Below are 24,616 nucleotides of genomic sequence, written 5' to 3'. Positions count from 1 at the left end.
TATTGAACCTGGCAAAAAGGTAAAAAATGAACCCCAAATGATTACATTTTTAGACATATCATGCGTACCTGTGGCATTTTTTACTTGAGTTAATATAGCCTACAGAGTGTTTCTCAACCAGCAGACTAGCCGTGAGACTTTGTCTGTAGTTCTGCAAGAAATTGTCCAATTTCATCGAATTGTCTACAACATGTATAATAATTCATATACAGCTTGCCATTGCCGAGTATCTCTGCTGTCCTTCAGTGATCTGCAGGGATAAATTTGAATATTCTTCCATATCAGTCGGTTGGTGACAGTGGATTGCAATTTTGATAATAACCATAAATTCTGGACTACAAATCGCTATTTTTTCCCTGCAGTTTAAACACTAAGGCTTAAAATACAGCGTGGCTTGTTCTTTTTTCTTTTCTTTTTTCTTTTTTGCGAGGAAGACGGTCGCAGGGCACTGAGCAGCTGGCTTGAAATTGGTGCAGACCAGGGAATCCAACATTAATTAAAAGCATTGCAATTTCTGTCAAGTGCTCCGAATGTCAAAGGTAAATGGAACGACTAAGTATTACTCCCTTCATAAGCAAAATGCCTCGTCATCTAATTAGATCATAAATGGATGAACGAGATTCCCGCTATCTCTATGGAGTAAAATCGTGGCAGAATCAGCAGGGAAATGTCTCAGAAAACTAACGCATTGCGCCACTTTACTTTCTCAGTCAGCAGCTGTCTAGTTAATCTCAATTAACTAGCGCAGCTGTCAATATTAGTTAAATTGGGCTTAACTTATACGCAGGAGCGCGCCAAAAATCGTTATACATGAATACTTGTAATCTATGTAGCAAGTATTTCCTGCTGATCGAATATTGTAGTGTGGTAGCAAGTGACTGATTAATGTGTATATTTTTCCTGATCTTACGTCAACATTTGTGACCCTCCACTATTCAGGTACCACTAGCCAATAGTTTTCATAATTCAATTAACTTCTAATAAAAAAAACTTATTATATCCTCTGGTCATATTGAAGTTTTTTTTGAATTAGTATTCATTACAGTGCAAGATCTATGAACTGAAAACCACTTTCTTCAAGGAGAAGTTTTTCCTGGGGTGTGATACAACAATGAATTAAGATCATCTTAGGGTCCTTTGAAAGCCTTTGGAATATGTGTCCTAAACCCACCATATTATTTTACTATTGACTAGAATGTTGTAAATTATGTGTACCCCTCTAGCTCAGAGAGGGTTTTCCAATGGACCTTTTCTCGGCCCTCCTACTAACTGAAAAGCATGTATCATCCCTTGTGGTATGCTAAGTGGCTCCATCCATTACAAGGTCTCTGTCAAAAAAAATAGCAAAGGGTAAACTGCTCAGCTCCAGGGTTGTGAAACGGAACCATCTCAGTGACTGTCTCCTCATCCTTTAAACATAAAAGCTGGGATGTCTACAGTAAATATGTGTTGGCTCCTCTTTCATAAATCATCAATCCATCTCGACTGTAAACATGTGATTATTCAACGCTTGCAGGGGGTTGTCGGATTGGGCGGCAGGCTGAGGCATTGCAGAAGTCACTGGCTTCTAGCTTTTTACTCTGACAAAGGGGTGACTCCTTTGTACTTTTCTGTTTACGAATTGGTATTTCAAGCAGAAAAACGGAACATGGCCTTGTCTTGTCAGAGTACATGAACCCCTGAATTATTCTGAAAGGATTCTGTATTCAACGATGAGAAGGTGAGGGTGAAGATAATGTCAGGTATTTATTTAAATGCACCTACCGTATTTCTTCTCATGTTAACGTGCAGTCCTGTTTTTTGATTAAAATTGGGAGAACATTTTGTTTCACTTTGTCTTAGCTTAAACTCAGTGGCTGCAACGGGAGTCACAAACAATGCTCGCAGTAGTGACAGCACAGAATCCTAACCTCTGGACCACCAGCTTTATAGACGAGTTGTCGCGACCAGGTATCGGTCTGTGGGTCTAGTACCGGGCTGCACAGAAAGAAATAAAAGTTTCAGAAAATGAAAGAAACTGAAAAAATAAAAGCTACCTTATATTTTGCTTGAACTGAATATTTTCACACTTATCAGGACTTATTCATACTTTATAGTAAAATATTCACTTTTGCATGTCATTTTTTTATGCTTGTCCATAATTCAGAAAATGTTGTGCTATTAAGTATTTTTCATACGATTTTGTACTTTTCTTTTTTTTCTTTTTTTTTCAACTCATCAGTACTTTTTACTTTTTACGTTTTAATATTTTTAGAAATCTTTTATATGTACTTTTCTCTACATTTTTTACTCTTTTACATTTAACATTTTTAGAACCTTTCAACACTCCTGATACTTTTTATTATTTTTCAGTACTTTTTCATAATGTATAGTATATTTCTTTTCTTTTTCATACCTTTGAGTAATCATAAATTCGTTTGATTATTTTTTAACTTTTTCACACTTTGACTGATGACTTATTACATTCAGCTGTGCCCGCTCGTTTGGCGCCAGCTGCTGCTGGCTACCTGATTGGTTCCCCGTCCTACTTAACCTCAGTCCCTTCACTCGCCGGTGGTCAGTCCGCCAGCGAACCTCAGTTTTCACAAGGCAAGCATTTTTGACTCTGACTCCCGTCGGTCCCGTTTGTTTACCTGTTTTTTCACCTGTCTGTTCCTGATTCCCCCATTTGTCTCCGGCTATGACCCGTTTTTTGACCCCGACCACGTTTTGATCTCCCGTCCCGGCTAACGATCTGTTTTTCCGTATAGTACACTACGATCTCCCGCTCCAAAAGATCCACTTGCACATTCGGAACACATTCCGATTCCGTGAGCGGCTTGCTTCCCGCGTCCAGCGAGCACCGGATCGCGGGCACTGTCTTTCCTCTATATCTCAATAAACTTGTGATTAATGTTGCGCATCTGGGTCTTACTTTCGTTCTGGTCGTGACATTCACTTTTTAACACTTCAGTATCTTTTTATACGTTTTCATACTTCTCGGTAATGTTTGTACTTTCTCTATACTTTCCAATACTTTTTGGTACTTCACAGTGACTTTTTTGAGTTTTTGTAATTTATTTTCTGACTTTGATATGCTTTTTCATATTTATTTTACTGAGAGTTTTTTTTACCATGTGGCCCCTGAGGAAAAATGTGTTTGACAACCCTGGTCTAAATAGATTTTAAAATTGGGAAGGTATAATTCTCTAATAGCATATCAAACAATATTTGATCGCATACTTTGTTATTCCTAATAGAACTAAACCATCAAATGCATTGATTTTAGCTAAAAATGCAGTAATTGCATTCGCATAACAAGATCTGTCCGTCATCATAAAAAAAAAATCACAATTTAGATTATCTTATATTAATCCTACAACACGCTAATTTGATTTTTTTGCCTTGAGACAACAACATTGCCATTGGGAGAACATTAGTTAACAATTGTATTTATTATTTGCCTGCTCAACTAATTTGTTCAAATCATGTGTAGTCCATCGGCCTTCAGGGAAAATGCCACCTAGTGTTAATTAAACCATGGGGAAAAATCAAATTGCTGTGCTCTTTACAAAGATTTTATGAACTCTGTCGCCAGGCAGCATTTTTTTGAAAATTACGTTGATAGCAAAAAACATTAGATAATAAGCAAACAATAATTTCCTACAATGATAGTTAAATGTCTGACCTTTGAAACTAAACGAGAGATTCAGCAAATGACAAAATAGAAACTAATATACTTCCCACACCAACTTATAAAGTGCACCTCTGTACGATTAGGAGCATAGGTTTGAAAATACAGAAATAGTTATTGCAGTTATTCATTTATAACCGTGGCACATTTTACATACCATATTTCCCGGACTATCTGGAGAATAAGTCACACCAGCCAAGAAAATGCATAATTAATAAGGAAAAACATGAATAAGTCACATTGGACTATCAGTCACATTTTGGGGGGAAAAACCCCAACATCAAAGCATACATGTCTTCTAGAAAGGCAATTTAAAAGAGAGTAATGGGATGAATAAGTTCGTACGGAATACGAATGTAACATAATTGACACATCTGTTGATTGCGTATTTCATTAAGCGTTAACGCTGGCATAAATAACATGCAAACCAAACTACGATTTGTACTCCAAATGACTAAATCCAATGAAATTTTCATCTTCTTTGTCACTGTCACAGTAAACATTCCGCCACTTCTGTCTTTCGGTTCTACGTTTTTTACATCATACTCATCGTCACCCACGCTCTCTGATTCTAACAATTTTCAGTTTGTAGTCTGCAGATTAAAAATGTTTTCCCGTTGTCATTTTTGTTCAGTTGTTCTTATAAACAAGAAATCCCTTTTGAGCAAAATAGAAACATTTACTTTGGCGAGATTCCGCTCTTATCTTATAAACATTCATGTCCTGATTACCGGTAGTAAGGAAAGGTGGATTGATTTTGCCAAAGTAACTATTTTCAACGTGCTCAAAATTGATTTTTGTACATGGTGTACTTTGTGCTTAACTGATCAAATACGTTTCCCCCAAAAGTAAGATACAAAGTCATTTTATTGACATTTGTGTGAATTACGTACGCTAGGGTGGAGTGGGGGGCTTCATTTCTCTTCGCAACAGTGCAAGGTTGAGATTATCAACACAGGCTTATATGTCCAGACCAGAACGGAAACGACACGCAATTGCGTTACTTTACAAACAAGTTAAAGGAAAGCGGAAGGGCTGCGCCCACGAACCGAAGCTTGCTAGGCGCGAGAAGCAAATCGCTCTCATACTCAGATTGTGATCTGAACACGGAAGTGGATCTTCCGTAGCGAACAACGGCGGTGTCAAAGACGGAAAAACAGGTCAGTAGCCGGGACAGGAGAGCAAAAACATGGTCGGGGTCGGAAGCGAGTCGTAAGCCAGGAAAGGAGAGTAGGCGTGGTCGTGGACAAAAGCGGTCTAAAGCCAGGACGGGAGAGTAGACGTGTTCAGGATCAAAAACGGGTCGAAGCCGGGGGACAGACCGGAGCAAAAAACAGGTGGGTCGAAAAAGGCTTGCCTAGTGTTAATTGAGGTTCGCAGACAGACTGACACAAGGGGACAGACAGGAGTGGGTTTAAATAGGGACAGGGAGCCAATCAAAGTCCGAGGCAGTTGGCGCCAAAGGAGCGGGAACAGGTGCTTCACATCAGTGATCATGACACTAGCCCTCTTGTGGTCTGCCCTCTTGTGCTTTAGTGTCTAAACGTGAAACTATGTAGCCGGTAATAATGAGTCGATAGTTTCTCAGATAAGTCCCACCAAAGTACAAGTCACACCCCCTGGCCAAACTATGAAAAAACTGCGACTTGTACTCCGGATAATACAGTGCTTACGGTATATATTAAGGTAATGATTGAGCTGTTATCGCTGACCGAAGTCACAAATCATTGCATGCAACTGGAATCAAAACCAAGTTACAATGGGGAAAGTGCCAAAACCTAACCTCTTAATCAGGGATCTCCAAGGTGGTGCCCCTTAAGGACAGCTGAGTTGCCCTCTGACCTGTTCTGAAAAAAAGCCCACTAGTGCTGGGCCATTGTGATTTTCTAGTAAAATAATTCGGGTTATTTTTTAGTGGTTGACTGAGTCTATTTCATCCTGCTTCCAATAAATAACCTAGTCATAACATAGTAACAACAAACTAATTACATGATAAGTTATTTTTGTTAGAAATGCATATCAAACTAGGTGCACTTTGCGTTAATTAGTGATAAAAAAGTAGCTCTCAAAAAAGGATCACTGCTACAGACCAGATACAGATGTCACAATACAAGGAATGCAATCTTTTCTCATGATCACATTATTCTAAGTCACTGTGCCAGAATTGAATGTTAGAAAATAGAGAAACCAAAGTTCTGAAAGATATTAATGCAAAAAGCATGACGAAAAAAAAACTCTATTGTGTATATGATGATGAACCTACTTTGCTTTTATTTATATCTTTTAGGACAACATTCAGTTTTCTCCATTCTCTAACATTCAATTCAGCTCCCATGAGTAAATAATGTAATAGTAACATAAGATCTGATAATCTTTTTGGATGGTCTGGTGCTTAAGTTTTGGCGCTCTACCGCCTTGACCCCTTGTTCAAGCGCTTTGGGAAGTCTTGACTTGAAAAGCGCTATATAAATGCAGATCATTTCATTTCATTTCAATTCCTGTTGCAAAAAATGTTTTGCGATATTCAGCAATGTTTTTTGACTCATAAATTATTGCAGGAATACATTGGTACACCGTAAAACCTCGTGTACTATCACATACAATTAAATACAGGTCCAAATTCTTGTTAGTTTGAGGGTTTTTAGGTAAGCCTTATATTTTGGAAAATACGGTAATCAAAGCGAGCGTGCTTGTAGGAGACTTCTTTACATCTTTGAATTTCATCTATACATTTAATTTCTTCTGTCCACTCAGTTTGAATATAAAAAGCTGTGGTTGATTATACAGCAGGATTTTCTGTCTAAGTTACATCCCAGTTCTTCCTTTTTTCCCCTTTCAGCTCTCGCTGTGCGTCTCTATTGCGCACTCCTCCTCTGGCTTTTCTCAGATGGAGGCAGTACGTCTTATAGGTTTAAGCCTGTCAAAGACGCTTCAGTCTCCTTTCTTGGTCACATCAGTCACTTGTTCAGTCAGCGATCCTGCAACTTTGTCATTTAGCATCAAGGCCCTCCTGCGCCACTCAGCTTTTTTTGAAAGCTTTTTAGCTATCCATCCAGCCGTTCATCTAGCCATCCATTCATCAACGCTTGGGAAGATTCAGACATATAAACTGATTTCACATTCGTCGTTTTCTAACCTGAGGTTGGTCCTCTGTTGACATAAGAACGTCATAGCAACAACCAATAGCCGAGGTTGGGAACGTTTTGGACTCAAAGAGCCATCAAAGCAAAATATATTAATTTTATTTTGGGAAAGAGCCACACCATATATTATGAGACAAATTTACTAAATTGCTAAACCCACGCCCCAGACAAAAGCTTAGTCTTCAGTACATTTATTTTCGATGATTTGATAAAAATTATGAAAAGAGAATATTGCCAGAGCCCGTGTCCGTAAAGCAACAAACATACCACTTTAAACTTGTCTCTTTCTTACAATTACTCAAGATCGGTAAAACTCATTTTGACCCTTTTTTTCATACATATTGGTTTCAAATTCAGATGCAAGCAGTTATTTTGTAAAAACGTCACAACATTCTGCAAACAGGGAGCCTGATGTGCTTACCTTTGGCGCAGACGGCGTAGGGCGAGAGATTTGAGGGAGCGCTTGCACTTTTTTGCATAGCTCCACCCATCCCTCCCACTCACCCAATCAAATAACTTTAAGTTCTCTTCCGGTGTTTTGGCGTATTTACATTTTGTTCTGTGAATTTCATCATTAGGTATCTGAAAACTGAACACAGATTATATAGTGAGCTTTTATATAAAGGATTCTTTAGCATTGTACAGCCAAAACAAGTTTTTGTTTTTTTTGTTTTTTTTTGGGGTGTGACACCTTGACTGTAAATTGTAGTGAAAAACGTGCCTTATATATTCTGCAAAGTACTGCTCTGTAATTCAGCTTTGGTTTGGCTTTGCGTGTATCTGAACAGGATTAATTGCTCAAGTTTTAAACGAGATGGAGAAAATGTGCATGCAATCAAATTTGTCTCTGAGCCACAGGTACTCATAGAAAGAGCCATATATGGCCCTGCGAGCCATAGGTTCCCGACCCCTGACCTATAGTACGAGGCCAGGGTCCTGTGGCTCGCGAGCCATATATGGCTCTTTCAATGAGTACATATGGCTCGGAGATAAAATAGAATTTGCGCAATTATTCAATGAACTGGAACACGCTGAGCCGATTGTAGCACGTGCAATACTGGCTGATGTTAAGGTTCCGGTGGAGTATATATTGGACACCATTTTAACTACATTCTACAGTCAAGGTGTTGACACTTTTCACACTAGTACATTCAAGAAACTAAAAGATAAAAGACACAAACCTCACCACACATCACTGGTTACAACATTTAGCGTGCTTTACTGACATTACCAGTTTTTGCAATGCACTCAGTATTGTTCTCCATAAGTGGTAAGTGTTTGTCTCAGTGACATCGCACTTTGTGTACATAGTTAAATAGCACCCACTGCATCCATCATATCACAAAATATTCCTAATTTATTTTCTTATTAGCCAAAGGCGTGCTTCTTCTGTTTTCCTTTTTCCCAGCCGTCTGATGCTGTGTCAGTTCCAGATGGTAAGCGTTGCGATCATAGCGCATAAAAGGGCATTTAGCACTGATTCAGCGGCGCTGACTGTCCTTTCTGTCAAGCACACCGCATACAAAAACATTCATTTCGATAAAGGCTCCGTGATGCTTAACACTTTCTCGCACAAAACAAAAGGAGTGGAGCGATATTATACCAGCTACATAACAGCGTGCAAGGACATTCATATCCTGCCATAGGAAATCAGCTCCATCTGCTCAAAAAATAAATTATAGCCATTGGTTTGTTTTCAAACACTCAACCTGTTTAGAGACACAGAAATAAAGTATATTTTTATAGTTAAGCACAAAACACACAACGTCAAGTAAAACATTACTTCACAGTTCTTACACCTGCCAAATCATAAATGAAGGAAATAAAACGTTTGATAATGTCTGCAGAAATTATTAGTTTTTAGCTACTGACCATTCTTCATTTCTGGCACACTAGACAAGGTCTAATGGCACACAAGTGTGCCCTAGGATACCAGCAGAAAAATAGTGACCTAAAGCCTGCGCTCGTGGAAAATATGCTGACGTACTTAGGAACCCCCTTTTATTCAATGTTACTATTGCATATGCGTATTTCTACGCTAAAAGTACTTACAGGGAACCTTAAAAAAAATATATACTGTATCTTCCAAACTATAAGCCACACTTCATATACCGCAGAATGCGGTGGATACATTTGGAAATGCCCACAGTATTTATATGTGTAACGCACACAAGGTTTTACGGTATATAGTACTGTAGTACCGTATTCCTGCAAAGATTGATCAAAAGATAATCATCACTGACATGACACTGTAAGCAACGAGACTCTAACCCAGGACGCAGTGGTGGGAGTGCCAATACTTAAACACCGGACCATATATAAGTGATATATAAAACGGCATTAGAATTGATCTCATTATCACACAGTGTTTACTCAAGTAGCGAATGTCAGAGAAAGGAGAAAGATATCAATAGAACAAACTCAGATTAATCATCAGATACACCAAAGAGTTTTTTTCTTTGCAGTGTTTCTTTGTGCCTTGGTTTCAGCTGATATCAGTCAATGGTATTGATACTCACAATCTCCATTGTCAACCAGTAACACTAGGTGTTAATATCTCATGAATAAATATGATTTCAATTTAAAGCATTAATTATCTAGTGCTACCATAAAAAATCATGGAAGTGGTATTAAGCATATTGAAAATGTGCATGTTTTTAGTGGATATGTTCAGCGAAAGGTAGTCACGTGAACCTAAATAATTTAAAAGTAAGATAAAAAATGAGATTTAGTCTACTGCATTATAGATTACTGGGCATTTCATGGCCCTTTTGTAGAACGAGGCAGCGAAACAGGAACGTCACATTTGATGCTTTGAACGTTGAGGAACTTGATACTCCGGGAACTAACTAAGAAAAAAAAGCATGCCCATTTAAATACTGCCGATGATGTTGTGATTTTTGGAGGGTGTTTGAATGTCATCTATACAGAGAGAATCCTTTGGCTCAAACCTAACAGCTTGTTAGCAACACGCACCAAACGAAAACATGTCAAGTTTAAATTGGATTTGTATTGAGATTTCCTCTCCCACCAATCAAGCGGCAATTACATTTATCCAACCCCATAAAGACATTTTGATCCTTAAATCGATGATTTATTTACTGGGATAAATAGAATCAGATTTTGCGTTTTTTCCCATTTCAGATATGAGAGGCAACATTTCCTTTTTCTGCTTCAATCGATCCGATGCACCATTAAATTCTCATTTGACATATGAGGTTCCTCTTTCTTGTGCTGACTTTTTATTTGGATTTTCCGAGAGAAAAACATCCTCACTGTTTTGGTACAGACGATAATGTCAACACTGCATCTTTCTCAAATGGAGTTCTGCTTATGCTCAGCAGGTTAAGCTTTCTTTGGGGGGGTTGTGTGTTTGCCAAACGAATACAGAGTCTCATAAAACTTGATAAAAGGAGCCAAGCATTAATCATAAACATCAAGAGATAGATTGAGGACGTTTCTTCTACTTGCGCGTTCTCTTTTTAATAATAGATGGCATTAATAAATACACATTATGGAATATCCTGCTTTACTCCATGCCATGTTTTCAACAGCTAAGTTAAACGTATATTTGCGTCAACGGTAATCCCTCGCTGTATTGCGATTTACTTTTGGCGGTTTTGATTTTCATTGTGCAGTGTTCTTCGCCAAACTACATGCAACAAATGTTATAACCTAGGCAGTTCATGGAGGGCTTTTTGTGAGTGTGTTGGGTGGGCTTGACTGTCTGTGTGCACGACTGTGAGAGTCTGGTGTATGCTGTGAGTCAAACTGAGGGCGGGCACACAAGTTACATTCAAAGAAAGTTATATTAAAGAGAAAATCATCAATTCTATCGGGAATGTCCGAAAAGTACAAAGAAATGCTGATCACCACTGGGTGCTACGTAGATCGCTATTCAGACACTGAGGCTCCTCGACATTATGCTATTTGTTACCATAGCGACCAGTGTGTTGTAGTGAGTTGGTCCAGAGCTGCTCATGTCATGTGATTTAGGTAAAATGTTACGAGGACACCTGAATAATGCAGACAATCAGAATAGAATAAAAAAGTCCTTAGTTTCTGTCAGGACCAGAACAGAGACAGGACCCACTTGCATTACGTTTCTCTCAGTTTTATTGGAATAAAGGAAAGGGTTGCACCCACGATCCGGTGATCGCTGGGCGCGGGAAGCAGGTCGCTCTGAATGCGGAAGTGGGACTTCCGTGGCGAGCGATGGCGGTGTCGGGAACGGAAAAATGGGTCAGTAGCCGGGACAGGATAGCAAAAATGTGGTCGGTGTCGAAAACGAGTCGTAAGCTAGGAGAGGAGAGTAGACGTGGTCAGGATCAAAAAATGGGTCGAAGCCGGGGAGCAGACAGTAGCAAAAAACAGGTGGGAGTCAGAGTCGAAAAAGGCTTGCCTAGTGTAAACTGAGGTTCGCAGACGGACTGTCAACAGGTGACAGAAAAGAGTGGGTTTGAATAGGAACAGGGAGCCAATCAGAGTCCGAGGAAGTTGGCGACAAAGGAGCGGGCACAGATGCATCACATCAGTAATCATGACAGTTTCATTGTTGAAACATTGTATGTAACGAGATTAAACATGGCACCCAAAGGTAAAAGTGTAAAAATATAAACAACTGTCAGAATGAAAAGACAAAAAATATTTACATTGTATTGCTTTGAGACTGACCGAAGTTAAATCCATAGTGCCATGAAAAGTAGTGATATAACATTAGCAGCAACAACATATGTAGTGCAGCAGTAATGCACCGGAATGATGGTGCCAACTGCCTTTAAACTTGAAGAACGATGTATATATAAATATATATATATATATATATATATATATATATATATATATATATATATATATATATATATATATATATATATATATATATATATATATATATATATATATATATATATATATATATATTCCCAGTTTTTTTGTTTTTGTTTAAGATGGTGATGGCCCTGGAGAAGAAACTGTCTTTAAGTCTGTTATTCCTTATTTTAAGGGGCGTTTACCAGAGGGCAACAGGTCAAAGAGGTGGTGGCCAGGGTTAGAAGAGTCCCTCTTACATTTTGACGGCTCTGCTGCGTTATCACAAACCAGCATTGTACTCGAGATTGGGCAGAAAGCAGTCAATGATATTCTGTTGATTATTTATGTTTTGCACTGTGATTTAGTACTTATTATTGATGTTAATTATTGTTCTTACCAATGCAATCATTATTATTTCTATTATTAATTTATAGAAAGTGCAAAAGTGTTTAAAGGTGACCTCGGGACATGCAGTTTAAACATATACATATATAAACATATAAGAAAAAGGTTGAGGACCGCTGCACTTACTTAAGTTACTATGAGTGTTACACAATACTTCTCAAGTTAGTTTGGAAAGACACTTGTCTGATGGAATGTGCTGGTAAATTTTCATGCTCCCAAATGTCATTACACTATGTTATATTGCACTATTGTAGTGATGCATTGTTTTTCATTGCAGTATTATTACAACTTGACCCAGTCTCCAAGCACTACCTTGTGCTAATTGAAAATCCTTGTAAATATGTTTCGCTTATCCTGACATTCCTTTATCTTATTTCTCTTTTAAGTATTGATTGCATGTTTACCCCAGGGTGTCATGTCAAATCACTTGGCAAATAATATTTACTCTGTTGTTAGCAATGACAAACTCAATTCAATTAGTAACTGACTGGGAGAAAATCTTTGAAATATCCATCACGTCAAAAAGAAATGAAGGAAAAACAAGTGTAACGTTGGCAACGCTGGTTTGATATCTAAAGTGAAATCCTGATCCTCAAAAGGAAGCCTGTATCTCGGTGGGTAGTCAGATTTACACACTTTGTCAGACTGTTGGCCCCGATTGTGGTCTCGCTCAAGTGGTGGCTATCGTTCATTCTGTCAGCTCAGAATGTTTGTGAGACGGCTGTTTTGTCCCACATGTATTCTCACATTTACTCCATTTGATTTTCTCGGTTTGAAATTTAATAAATAACAACTCTTTTTGAATGATTGTGGTGGATAAACTGTTTTGGGTTCGTAGTGGGTTAATATGCTTTACATTGATTGCTAAAAATCTTAGTAGTAATGCCTATATTTAGTCTTTATGTTATTTTTACAAATATTTTCCACGAGCGCAAGCTTTAGGTCACTATTTTTCTGCTGGTATCCTAGGGCACACTTGTGTGCCATTAGACCTTGTCTAGTGTGCCAAAGGAAGTTTCCCAATATTATGTTTTGCGTAAAAGCATGCCACTATTAAGTATGATTCCTCCAGTGTTCATCTGAGTGACTGTAACATTCATCCATATCAGCAGGTGGCAGCAGATTACTATTTTTTTGTAAGTCTTTCATACTAATTATCTACTCAATAAAGTAATACAGGTAAACATATTCAACAGCTTGTTTTGTTTCTTAGAAAAAAATTTTAAATCAAATTAAGTAAAATTTTCTTTTCAAGGAAAACGTGAAAAGAATGTTGTAAAGTTTTGAAAAGAATCTAGCACTGCACTTTAAGAGAGAGAGGCAGAGAGACAAAAAAGACAATGACAAGTAAAACATGTTTTTCATTAAAAGTCAGTGAGAGAGAGGCCTGGCCCCACACAAATATAATGATTGACATTTTAGGCCTGACCTATTCCGAAACGTGGCTTAAGATCTTACCTCTGCTCTCAGATGTGTAAACACAAATGCCACATTATGATGTTCGTGTAAATCTTCGCTTCCGGTACGCTTCAAGCATCTTCGTGAAACTTGCCTAAAGAAATATTAGTTGTTTAAGTCCCAACTGTGGCGCTACCTAGAAGAGACATACTTGAATAAGTGCATTTATCCCACTTATGCCTCAGGTATGTGGTCCTTCTCGGTGTCGGAGCTGGCCATTCCAGGCGCTGAAATTGGTCGCATCTCAGCCACCGATGCTGACCTTGGTGAGAACGCCAGGTTGGAGTTCACCATTTTGGAGGGCGAGACCGGAGACACGTTTAACATCACAGGGATAAACCAAGAGGCGATCATCCTACTAAACAAGGTCAGTCAATTTTGACAAAATATTAAAACACGTGTGTGCTAGATTAGGTCTCTCAGATATTAGATAGAAGACTTGAGCCGACCTGCTAGGTTGCTGTGACTTGTCCTTGCTTTGGCGTTTCTACAATGTAAAAGCATTCTTGAACACATCATCCATTTAGAAGCAGTTAAGACCGTTAGGTTTCACACATTGGTAAGGCAGAGTATCCCCCTGCCCTGCCTGCATGGGTGGGCGGCCAAGACGGCATAATGGTAAGGACTATTCTAAATAAGAGAGTACATAAATACAATTAAATTGTCTATGCCTCTTGTAGTTTTTTAAGAATCAAAATAAATAAAGCTCAAGTGCAGGAAAGTGGCCACTATTTCTTAAGAGTCATAACATGTTGACAACATTCATCCAAAATGAGTAGAAATCTGTCACAATTTACAGCTACCTTTCAGCCAGCATTTCCATTTAAAACATTTGCATTCCCACTTGTTTAATTCTTGGTTCAGCTGGCTAATGGTTCTCAAAGTGCAATGCTAGATTGTGACAAATTTGTACAATCTTCAACCTTAAAAATGTCATCCTGGTGAAGATGTGGAGACTTGTGTTATGAGTGTAGTCACCTGCTCCTTAACATTCATCTTTAGTCAAATACATACTGTACAAGTGTCTTTGATTGCATAAGGAGGCCATAATCATACATAACATGAATTGAATGTTCAGAGGGTGCAGGACGTTGAGCATCTGTTTCAACTGAAACTTTAAAATATAGCAGCTGTAACTTGTCGTGACTGATTTCTATGCAATCTGGATGTTGTTAAAATGATATGACTCTTTGTTACGATTGAACTGGAGGGACCAGCAGTACTAAGAAATAGTGGCCTGTTTGCTGCACTTTTTTAAATTTGTTTCTTATGATACTGTAAGAACTGAAGACAGTCTACCTGCATTTGTGTCAAAAAGCATATAGTTTATGTATGAGTTTTTAATTGCATTTTTTGATACAGCATTTTGCTTATGACGGGTTCCCAAATCACACAACCTGTATGTTGTTGTTTTTAAGTGATCAGGGTTTTAAAGGGACATTGCATTTTTTTTTTATCTGTAAAGAAACTTAGTTCAATAAAGAACAATAATTATATAAACGTGCACTTTTAATAAAATACTCGTAAGTCAAGAACATGGCTCACCTAGAGAGAGCTGGTATGATTGTCCGCCATCTTGCTTCTACAGGTACCACCAAAGAAAGATGTGGAGATTGTCTTTTGATGAGTGTAGTTACCTGCTCATTAACATTTTGATTTATTCAAATACACACTGAACAATTGTCTCTGATTGGATAAGGACGCCTTCATCATACACGAAGCACATATATTGAATGTTTAGAGGGTGCAGGACGATAAGCATCTACTCTAACTGAAACTTAAAAATGTCTGAGTCATGCCGTCCACGTATGCAATCACAATGACAAGTCGTATGCATAGGAAAGGTAATCTCAAGCAGCAATCTTGCAGAAGGGGCTGCCAGATACAGTGTATATATTATATGCCTACGTTGCTGTCATGCATACATGAAACATTGGAATATGTTCCATTATTACTGTGAAATCAGATCCCCTGTCTTATTTGATTTTTTTCTCATGTACCAGACAGACATCTACAAATTGGTCCCTCGAAGCCACTTTTAGGAATATATTGTAAATGTCAAAGGGGTGGAGCTTTGCTTATCAATCCATGCATTAATGGTATTGATATGTGAGTATCTTTATTGTATTGATAATAACAGTATTATTCTTTCACATTTATTTGAAGATTGTGTCTGTTTTATACAGACACGTTAACTATAGTGGCATTAAAAAAGAAACTAAATTTTATACTCATTAATTTTAAACTTGAGTCAGAATAAGGAGAGAAGATATCAATGGATTTTGAACTTTAAACAAGGAGGCCAGGTGAGGCACCTTCAGATAAGCGAATTCTATTCCATCCTAAAGCCCTCCCTTGAACTCCTTTTTTTAATGAAATCTTCAAAGTTACAAAAAAGCCCTATCAAAGAACATGAATGGCCAATCGCGACACTTGTATAATAGTCAAAACAACGGACAACATTGCACCAAAAAAATTCAAATTAAGGAACTGCCATCCTATGAACTCTCCTTTGCTTTTGTCCAATATTAAAAACAGAATAAACGCATCAATACAAAATGAATTTTGTATTATGAAATGCTTTTATGAAATGCTTTTATATTACTAGTTGAGTAATCTATTGTTGTAGTATAAAACAGAATTCAAATGTCCAAAAAAATGTCCTTTTTGGATAATATTCTTTACATCGTATGTGTAAATTTGCTTAATCAGTCGTTAATAAGGTCAAATAGTACTAAAATAAAAATTTGTCAAATATTGTAATCATCTTCTGTATTAATTCATGTGCACAAGTGGGTCGAATAGCCTTATATAATACATTTGATAAACGCAACACATGCTGTATGTATCTGTATTAGCCTACTTTCAAAATGACTATGTTTAAAGTAGCACATCCTGATAATAACGCCTTGAGTTTAACTTTGTTCCTGTATTAATCAATTATAGTTTTTAAATATTTTGATAGAATTGAAATCATGCAATTTAGTAAACCAGTTTTTGATTTCATTTTGATTTTGAGGATCGGAAAAAACAAGGGTGAACAAAAAGCAATAAAACGCAGTAGGAATTTACTTGAGTGACAAGGGAAGAAAGACAAGGGAAGAAAGAAAACAAGCGAAACAGAAATTTGGATATTTACGTGGAGGGATTTAAGTTACGGGTTCAATCTACCCTAATGTAGCGGTGTAAGAGTATTGTTTCTTCTCCACAAATCTACTCAACAGTAGAGTGATTAGAAATACTCCCAGAAGTACAAAATGTCCCAAAACGTACTCAAGTAAATGTAACGGAGTATATGTAACCCGTTACTACCCACCTCTGTTCATGTGTCAAATTTTGCAGACGATGGGGATGCGTCTATGTAAATAGTATCGATTAAATTATTCAATCAAAGAAAACAACTATTATAGCAATAATTAGGGGCAGATATAGAGAATCCGCTTACCAATTTTTGATGGATCGGGTATTTTAAGATGTATGAAGATTGTACATTCTAAAACTTGATTTAGTAAAAAACCCTCGATCTAATTCATTTCTGAGTTTGTTTTTATTATTTAGGAATACAAATAGAATTAAATAGGTTTATTTTGATGTGAAACATATATGGTAATATTAACAAACTTCTATTCAACTAAGAACTATCATAACAATAATTACTGTATGGTGACGTCACACGTTCGCGAACATTCGAAAAACTGTACCTGATAAGCGACCACGGAAATCGCACGATATGTTATGAGTTTAAATCTCGGAGTGTGTTTGGCGCAGCGATTTGGGGCATGCAATTATTTAAGCCTCGCGGGAAGGGCAGATATAGAGAATCCACTAACCAATTTTTGTAGGATCTGGCATTTTAAAATGTATGAAGATTGTACATTCTAAAACTAGAGATACTATTTGATTTAATAAATAACACTCTATCCAATTCATTTCTGAGTTTGTTTTTACTTATTAAGGAATAAAAATATAATTTAAAAGGTTTATTTTGATATGAAACATATAAGGTAATATTAACAAACTTGTAATGGCACTAAAAGAAAAAAATAATTTTCTTCCCCATGTGGAAAATAAGTATTTTTGAGATTTCAAGAAGATACACGCTATTCCTCGCCGCAAAACAACATGTTTTCAGTTATTTGAATGTGAATAGAAAGTGCATACATTTTAATAAGTTCTTGCAACATTCCTTTGATATGTCTGAGCTCAGTTGAGTTGGATCCACGAGAAACAATCCAAACACAGAGGTGAGTTTGCAGAACAGGATTGTTTTCTACAAATCCCCTTTGAAGTGCAGGAGAGAGTTGGGGAGAAGGCGGATACGGTAATGTACGCTACAAGAAAGAAATGGAAAGTTAGGCCCATGGATCGATGAGAAAGTAAAAGGATCAATACATGTCTGGGAAGATGAGAGGACTGAGGGAAGCAAATCTAAAATGAAGCCTGTGAAACAGCGACAGAACGGACTGTCGTACCAAGGAGGTATGAGTTAGATAAGACTACAAAGAGATTTGTTAAGACAGAAGGCAATGGGTGCCGAGTAGCACAGACAAATGACTCACAATGAAATTAAATTACACGGGCTGCTAGAAATATTCTCTCCATCAAAAACACGCTAGGAATTCACTGGGGAGCCAAGGGGCCTGCAAAACTTTGGAAACCATTGCTCTAGCTAAAATCCGGTAAGGTTGGGCTTAAAATGTTAACAATTACATTCAGGCCGGGCCGAGATTCCCTCTTGCTAAACTAATTTATTTAATATTATCGACCCGCCATTGTTATTTGTCTCTCTCCCTCTCTCTGTCTGCGCCCCCATCTTAAGGACGTACTGCTGCTGTGGCTTATGGTCCAATACTCCAACTTTCAAAATAATAGACAGCCTTAACATTTTCGTGTCATCTCCTAAAAAATCCATCAGTGATGACAGTTAATATAACCTCTGCAGACACAGAAATAAAAAAGATGTAAATGTTTCGGAAATCTCATTTAACTTAGATTTGGTTATGAAAGACAGGCTTTACATTACATTACACCAAATTCACATTTGTCATTTTTTTTCAAACCGCCTATCCAACGAGGGTCATGGGGGTGCTGGAATATGGGAGTAAACCGAAGTGGCAGAGGGCACGGAAAGAACATGCAAACTTCACAAAAGGAGGCCGGTTGCTGGAATTGAACCCGGGACCTCTGAACTGTGAGGCAGACAAGCTGATAGCAACAGACTTTGTCTGCTATCTTAACAGTTAACGCAATACCCAATGTGGATCCACGTGCGAATTTATTACAAATACAAATTTACCAAATGACATAACACTGCGAGAAGCGAGTTGGTGTTATGCAGTCTCTGTATCTTGTTCTCGACTTAGGGATCCATCTCTCCTCTAACTCAGTTGCCAAAGGTTTCTTCATAGCAGAAAGTTGGTTTTACAAATTTTCTTAAGTTTTCATAGTTGACCATTTTTTTTAGCTATAAGCGAAAAAGTTTGGTTTGCTTTATCCTTCACTGTTTCTTTGGTGGGCAGGAATCCTTGTTTCTGACGTAACAGCCTGACAGTGTAAACCATTCTGATTTTAATTCAAACGTACCACCTCTAAGCCCTGGTTCAAGTTCAGTAGCAGTAAAACGACAAAAGGTAAAAAATAATAACTCATTTTTCATTCTCTGCCACCCAGTACCGGTCCACAGCTGGGTGGTGGCCGACCACTGCTCTAAATGACCTTTAGCCTGCACCCAGAAGCCTTTGACCTCCAAGATAGCCCTATAAATTTAATGTGATTTTATCTGACAACAGATAATAGATTTGCATGTAAATTGGGTTTGTAAGCAAACTAACCCCCCACACACAAACCGTACACAATCCGTGTTTATTTAAAGTAAGACAATAAGCCCCTGCTTTTTGGGCTGCGGAGAGACTGATGAGCAAAGCGGATCTTAACCGACAGAATGAGATGATCCTTGTACCCTCAACCCCCCAGTGTGGGAGGTACTTTCAAGCAGAACAATTTGTGTTGCCACCAGGTTGGCCTTGACCCCTGCTCGTCACCTCGCCGCAGTGGCCTCACTCGCGTTAACAGCCAATCTAAGATTGCACACACATGAAATCTGGACACACATAGTGGCAGTCCACAAATACACAAACTGCGGGGAAAGAAACACACGCACAGACACCAGATATGACACACTTGACCTTGCCGCTCTCTCTTTAAACTGTGAAGAGGGATGATTTGAGGTGAGGCTTGAGGATGGAAGGGAAGCATCTGTGTGGTACTTCTCGTCTACATCAGGAGGATGATGCTGCATGGCAGCCACGTAAGACACCCGGATTGGATGTTGAAGCAGATTTACACAGAAGCAGCTGATGGAAAGAGTTAAAATGAGGTCGTGGGAGGCAAGCAAGGCCTCAGGCAGATAAAGATGGGGGAGCCATGCAGCTGGGGCAGGACAACACGGGAAATGTGAAAAACGTCGGAATGGAGGCTGGCCCAAGCTGACCACTGCTTATCAATGCTTATTTACCGTATTCCCCGGACTATAAGGCGTCTCTAAAAAACAATTTGGTATATTTGGTAATGAGGTACCATGTATTTTCCGACTTCTGTTTTTCTCTCTTATCTGCGAGCATGACTGCAGCCCGTTCATTAAAAATACTCCACATATCACACCTAATTGAGTCTTGTTAAAGCATATGAAAAAGGCCAAAGTATAAGTGGAAAGTAATTGGAGAATTAGCATATCCTTTTGTCATGCAATCACTTCTTGACTTCAGTGGTGCTTTCTAATGGGTCAAGGAAAACATGCACTGGGCGGATTCCTTGCTAGTTGTTGCTTTACTAATTGAAGTCCTCTTAAAAAAATAAAAATACAAAAAGGAAATTGTGTGAAGAGAGCACAATCACGTTTATTTCAGAATTGACCCCTGTAACCTGAAACATCCGCATCATATCAACGATCCCACTGTGGAACAATTAAATTTCCTTTTGTGAAAATGGTGCTGTAGTAAATAAATCCACATTAAGTGCCCTTTAAGTGCCCCTTTTCCATATCGTTGTCACCCATAGTCGGACTGACATATAAAACAATGAATTTAGCTTATTAATGAGCACAATGATCAAACTGAGAACCCTCATTATTACAATCTATGTTTCTTCCAACAGGCTTAACTTCAGCTGAGCCAAAGCACTTGTCTTAGATAATAAAAAAAATATTTAACAAATTGTCTGCACTACAAGGGGCAACTTAAAACCCTAATTAGGCTAGAACTTTTAAAGTGCGCCTTATAACCTAGTCTACCTTCTGCAGAATTCACTGGATAATATATGAAATGGATACAGTTATTATTGGATACTGGCTGTTCCAGGCTGTACTTGCCCAAGACACACCACAGGAAATGGTGCCCCTACGACCCAAGTGGTTAAACGAATTATAGATATGCGTTACGATATGTTTTACTACAGTATTTGTGAATCAATCGATAAACATCGGTAACCAAAATCGCAGAGCATTATATGTCACGGGAATCAACCCCAAACAGTAGTGAAGAGAGTGCCGAAACTTCACCACTAGACCAAAAGTGGTACAGATGTCAATCGATGCGGAATCGTTTTTTAATCAAGTTGTCAGAAACACTGGTTTGCATGAGGCATTTCTCCAACTCCTCAACAACAAATTGAGAAAACAGAAAGTCTTTCAACAAAATAATATACAAGATCTTTTATATATGTATACATATCAAACACCAACGTTAAAGACGCATAAGTGAAGAATCTGAGAGACAGTTTAACCTATCAGAATGCAGAAACAAAATGCACTATGCAAGTAAAAATGTAAATCAATGTCGAAATGAAGAATGAAATAAAAGAAAGGTGAGCTGAGTATTCAGGCTATGTATTGCAGCCAGCAATAGGGTATTTTTTGGGGGGAAGCTCAACAGGTAGACACAAAAGTTGAATCTATTCTGTGCAACTGGAAGATCATTGAATTGGTCTACCTTTGTCACTGGCATAGACAAAAAAGTTACAATTCTGCATAATTCATAATTGTTGAACCCAATTTTATTCAATTACATTTGAACATTAGGCGTGTTAGAGAAAACTGACTTTAAGTTAGAGAGGCACAGACTAGGAGCCAGTTTAGATCAGAAATTAACAAATGAAGTAATGAATTGAAGCACAATAAATACTCCTTTAAGCCCCAGTGTGTAATATTTGACCATTAGGTGGCACTGTGTTGTCTGGTGCGAGAGAGGGCCAGTGCCGCAGAGCACAGCGTGGCGGCATCCAGCAGGTACCTAAGTGGGGATTCTACTATGTAAGAAATATACATTTCTCGACCTAAGATTTTTTTTTTATAAAAAAAGGACTATGGTGCGATAGGTCAGTTATTTTTGCCTAGTATTAAAATCAATATTTTTTTTTAATGAATTGCAGTTTTTGTCAGGAACCAGAAATGGAGACGGGAACCCAATTGCGTTAGTTTCTTAGTTTTATCTGAAAAAAGACGTGAGCTGGCACCCACGATCCAGTGATCGTTGACTATGGGGAGCAGGTCGCTCGTGACGCAGAAGTGGCACTTCTCTGGCGAGCGATAGCGGAGTCGAAGAGGGAAAAGCAGCTCGGGTGGCCAGGGCGCAGGAGCAGAGACGTGATCAAACAGAAACAGGTCGAAGCCAGGAAACGTACGGGAGTCAAAAACAGGGAATCGGGTTCGGAAGGCTTGCATCAGCGGGAGCTGAAGGTTTGCAACGATCGGACGCCTGTAACAGGGAGTCGGGGGGTTTAAAAGGTGGCAAGGAGCCAATCAGCGACTAGGGCTGTTGGCGCCACCGGGGCAGCCGCAGGTGCCCCGAATCAGCAATCATGACAGTTTTTATTGTATCACTAGGAGGAGCAAAATATTACACTCTGTCCCTTTAGGGGCAGAATTTACTACATAAGCACCACTTTTATGCAAATAAAAGTGAAACAAGAATTGCTCAGTCAGTACAACTGTAAATACTGTAAAGGTGTGTTGAAGCAATGATGTTGTGATAAGGAACTTAATTGTTAGAGCATCAAATCCTGGCTACCAAATCACCAGGGACTCTCCAGCACCCCGCGACCCTACTGAAGCGGTGCAGCTAATGAGATGAGATGAAAATGCAACATTGTGCTTGAATTTTACTGTATTCCCAATTCAGAAGCACCAGGAATATATAGCAAGCATTTTTAGTTGCAGGAAATCCTTCTCTTTAAAATTTAGCACCGAGAAACACCACCTTAATTTTTTGCATGGCCCATAAAAAACATACAATATTGGTTCATAATCCTTGCACTAATACACATTTCATAGTGCCCTGTTTAGGCATAGCATGCAGCTGTCCCGTAGGGGAGCGATACATAGTGGGCGATGACGCTTCACACACATATATATATGCTAATAAAAGTGAAAAAAGAATTGCTCAGCCAGTACAACTGTAAATACTGTAAAGGTGTGTTGTAGCACATGAAAAGTATTATTAATAGGACACAGAAAGCTTAGTCTGTCGAAATTAATGGAACCGAGCAGTAGTGCCTTCGACGCAAATTGTGATTACCGTATTTTCAGGCCAAAAGGCCTACCGTGTTACAAGGCGCACCCCTCAAAACTAGTTTTTTTCTTATATTTTCCATACCTAAGGCGCACCAGACTATAAGGTGCTACGGTGGGAACGTCAAAAAAACAGTCAGATAGTTCAGTCAAACTTATTAAACACTGAACATTCCGACGGCTCGCAAAGAAGCAAACACGCACCTGATGGCTCAATCATACCTCCCATTGCTCAATATTTTGTAAAGAAAGTCAGTAATGCAAATGAAGCATCAATCATTGATTGCTCAATAATGACATTTCCAGGCTAAAGTATTGCTCTCAATCTATAATAGCATGTATTTACTGGGACAAGATTGATACCAAAATTCTTAGTATCGCCCATCGCTACACACACTGCTCAACAACTACACTTACAGTGTTACATCATGCTGGAGCCTCAGTTAAAACTGCTTGAGTTCTGAGGAATATTAGAAACATCCTGCCATGTGAACACAGGCGTGTATACTTTTCATATCTACTCCATGTATTGTAGCTCAATAGCGAATAATTACACATCAACATCGTCCTTTGGGCATCTTTCAGCGAACTAAGCCGGCAATTTATAAACCGACAGATTCTCGTCGTATACCTGAGGGACAAGCAAGCGAGTTTTTGCATATGTCGTACGCTCGCTCTTAAAACGACTGGCTAATCCTCGGTCACACGCCAGCAGCTAGCCCAGGATTATCTGTGTTTGTTTTCTCGTGAGGAGAGATTGTGTTAATATCCGCAGAGGAAGAAAGTGATGGTGGGGAGACGAAAGCCTTGGTCAGAAGTTGAAAATGCCAGGTTTGCTGCATTTGAGAGGGAAATAACTAAGCGTGGCAAGAACCCATCAGAGAGAAGACAGCAGAGGGAGAACAAAGTCAAAAGGGAGATTAAGAGGAGCTTTGTTCTCTCGACTCTGGTTGGCAGAAATGTCCAAAGCGCTAGTCATCAGACAAGTGTGATGTAGTATTTTGATTTCAGTGTAGAGGAAAATCCAAGGACAGCGCGACACACGGACAAGAAGCGAAGCCTTCTCCCTGTGGTCAGCACATGTTCTCCTGGCGTTCAAACAATGATTGAGTCTTTAGTCATCATCAATTACCGTACAGCAAGCGAGACTGGAGAAGGATGTTAGCGAACATAAAGCGACTATATGTGAGCCAGATATACACTCGCTGAAGACTGAGCATGCATGCCTTTAAGTCAGCTTCTTTAGGGAGGCGTGCATCATGTTTCATTATGCCGGTAAGTAGGTTAGCTAATTAATTTCTCCTAATTATGAGAAGCATTAAAAATGGATTTTCTTACACTCTGCGATCATTCCAGATAATTCCGAATGCAAATTGTTAGGGGAAATTATCCATTCTTATTAAGTCATTCAATGCTCGATGTTTCGCTCAAAAGGGAAGTGACGGTTCCAGTCAATTTTTTCCATTTTTACTTATTTCTGAAGGTCTACACAAAATGCAATTCTGTAGCTGATATGACACATATCAAAATAAAGCGTGAACTTGTTTTTTTTTTTTAATTGGA

At 38.6% G+C, this 24,616-nt stretch overlaps 1 protein-coding gene across 1 annotated transcript in view; it reads left to right on the top strand.

Moving 5' to 3' along the window:
- cdh24b (cadherin 24, type 2b) overlaps positions 1 to 24,616 on the top strand; it is a 314,707-nt gene that overhangs the window by 242,745 nt on the left and 47,346 nt on the right. The window contains exon 7 of the mRNA XM_088349797.1: positions 13,677 to 13,858. Coding sequence (XP_088205923.1) covers positions 13,677 to 13,858 — 182 coding nt within the window. The remainder of the gene's footprint in view (positions 1 to 13,676; positions 13,859 to 24,616) is intronic.

This window comes from Urocampus carinirostris, chromosome 1, assembly GCF_059441175.1.
Source record: "Urocampus carinirostris isolate Australia breed hairy pipefish chromosome 1, RoL_Ucar_1.0, whole genome shotgun sequence".
In the NCBI taxonomy this organism is placed as follows: domain Eukaryota; kingdom Metazoa; phylum Chordata; class Actinopteri; order Syngnathiformes; family Syngnathidae; genus Urocampus; species Urocampus carinirostris.
The sequence above is the reverse complement of the archived record's forward strand: the minus strand, read 5'-3'. Positions and strand labels throughout refer to the sequence as shown.